The 1,796-nt window shown below is 51.1% G+C and overlaps 1 protein-coding gene across 1 annotated transcript in view; it reads left to right on the top strand.

Moving 5' to 3' along the window:
• Window positions 1–1,572, top strand: part of LOC106811132 — a gene marked incomplete at its 5' end in the record, with an annotated part of 8,213 nt that extends 6,641 nt beyond the window's left edge. The window contains one exon of the mRNA XM_014814674.1: window positions 1,335–1,572. Coding sequence (XP_014670160.1) covers window positions 1,335–1,572 — 238 coding nt within the window. The remainder of the gene's footprint in view (window positions 1–1,334) is intronic.
• Between the last annotated feature and the right edge of the window lie 224 nt (window positions 1,573–1,796).

Below are 1,796 nucleotides of genomic sequence, written 5' to 3'. Positions count from 1 at the left end.
GTGATATTTCTAGAAAGTAAAGTTCGTAAGAGCTGACGTATAATATAATAAACTCAACAAAGGATTTATTTCAGCACTCTCACAGGCCTGCCAGTAAGTTAAGAGTGGACCACTCGCAGTAATGGCTTTAGGAAATGGTGTAGCGCCACCTATTGGGCCTTGAATAGAGAGGAAAATGAGGACAATAATGTTACACCTCCACAGCCTCGAAGCCACGGAAGGCGGGTCAAGGGGGTATAGCTTAAGATAACCTTGCGTCCGCGGCCTTCGAGCTGTCGACGGAACGTACTCGGATGAATTGAACCGTATTCGTCACCTACTGGAAGGGCGCGGATTGCGACGCTTTTCCGGTTCGGATTGGGCTCACACTTCTGACGTCTGCTGACTCAGGATTTCGGTGTGTCTCCACGTGGAGTAACCGTCCTGTCCTTATCGGTGGATAAGGCGGAGTGATTGCGGCATGAGCCGAAAAACGGATAGACTCGGCGGGTCTCTCGGGATCCGTGTCCATCTTACACACCCAAGCGAGGGCGAAGCTGCCTTCAGATGTGTCTACGCCACACTGGCGTCCTCTGGAGTAGACACGCACGTTGACACGGCGGGGCCACCATGTACCTTAGTAGATAACCGCCGCGACCCATTTCTTGGCGCTCTCCCCGCATCTCGCGCGCGGCCGCAGTAAAGCTGGCATAACATGGCAAGCACCTAGTGAGTAAGGCATGCACTTAAGTCTTAGTACACGCATGACGATTGTCTCACCGTGCCTGATGAATTGTTTTGCCTCCTTTAGACCTGTGTTCCCTGTGCCCAATGCGACAGGAGAAGGCCAATAGTAGAATCGATCGATGGGCCACCTGATCTGTCGGCCATTGAGATTAGCACTCACTTGGCGAGAAAACCCTTCCCGCACTAAGTTGTACGTCGGTTACTGCATCAGAAATTGCTGCAGCGCCATTTGGCTGGCCAGCGTCGGACTTCTGAGTCCTGCTTGAAAGTCTGGACCAGGGCGTCTGCGGCTCCATTTGTGGATGGGTTGAATAAGGGAGCTCCTGTAAGTGAGTGATGTCCTCTTTCGCGACACCAAGCCTGGAACTCCTCCAGACATGAACGTAGTGGCATTGATCGGTCACAATTCGTGTGTGGATATCGAAGTGGAGCGGATCTTGTATCCAGCTAGGTCAATGGTTGCCTTTCGTCGATGATAGAGTTTATGTCGCGTGGTCATTACAGCGGGTATTATAGAGTAGGCATCGATCAGGACAGCCAGTTGTCTTCCTTTAAGGAAATTTATCGGCATGGTCTAGATGTATTCTACTCCAGGCTTTCTCTGGCAGCATCCACGATGATTGGCAGGCTTTGCTGCGTTTATATCTGGAATGTTCTGCGCAGGCAGTGCCAGTTGCTGACACAGACTCTGCAATAGTCAGTGTCAATCCTAGGACCAATATACCGCTTGTGCGTTGCGAGCTTGCCTTCAATCCGCTTGTATCCCGAGTGTCCAAAATGACCAAGCAATTGAAGCACTTGCTAGATGACAGACTCTCAGGAGATGACTACTCTGGAACCATATAGGCATGACAGGCGATGGGCTAGTCGAACAGTGAATCGCCAGCTTCTGAAGCTCTCTGACTGAAATAGCACTCATTCTCTCCACATTCGACAGTAGAATCATCGGGTGGCCATACCCTCACGGTATAGACAGGACATCACCCGTTGCAAATACACCGGATCCATTAGCCTGATTTGCGATGTTCGTCCACAACAAGACCCCAGGGGGGGATCCGTTAGGCTGATAG

Source organism: Priapulus caudatus, unplaced genomic scaffold (assembly GCF_000485595.1).
Source record: "Priapulus caudatus unplaced genomic scaffold, Priapulus_caudatus-5.0.1 Scaffold507, whole genome shotgun sequence".
NCBI classification, from domain to species: domain Eukaryota; kingdom Metazoa; phylum Priapulida; class Priapulimorpha; order Priapulimorphida; family Priapulidae; genus Priapulus; species Priapulus caudatus.
The sequence above is the reverse complement of the archived record's forward strand: the minus strand, read 5'-3'. Positions and strand labels throughout refer to the sequence as shown.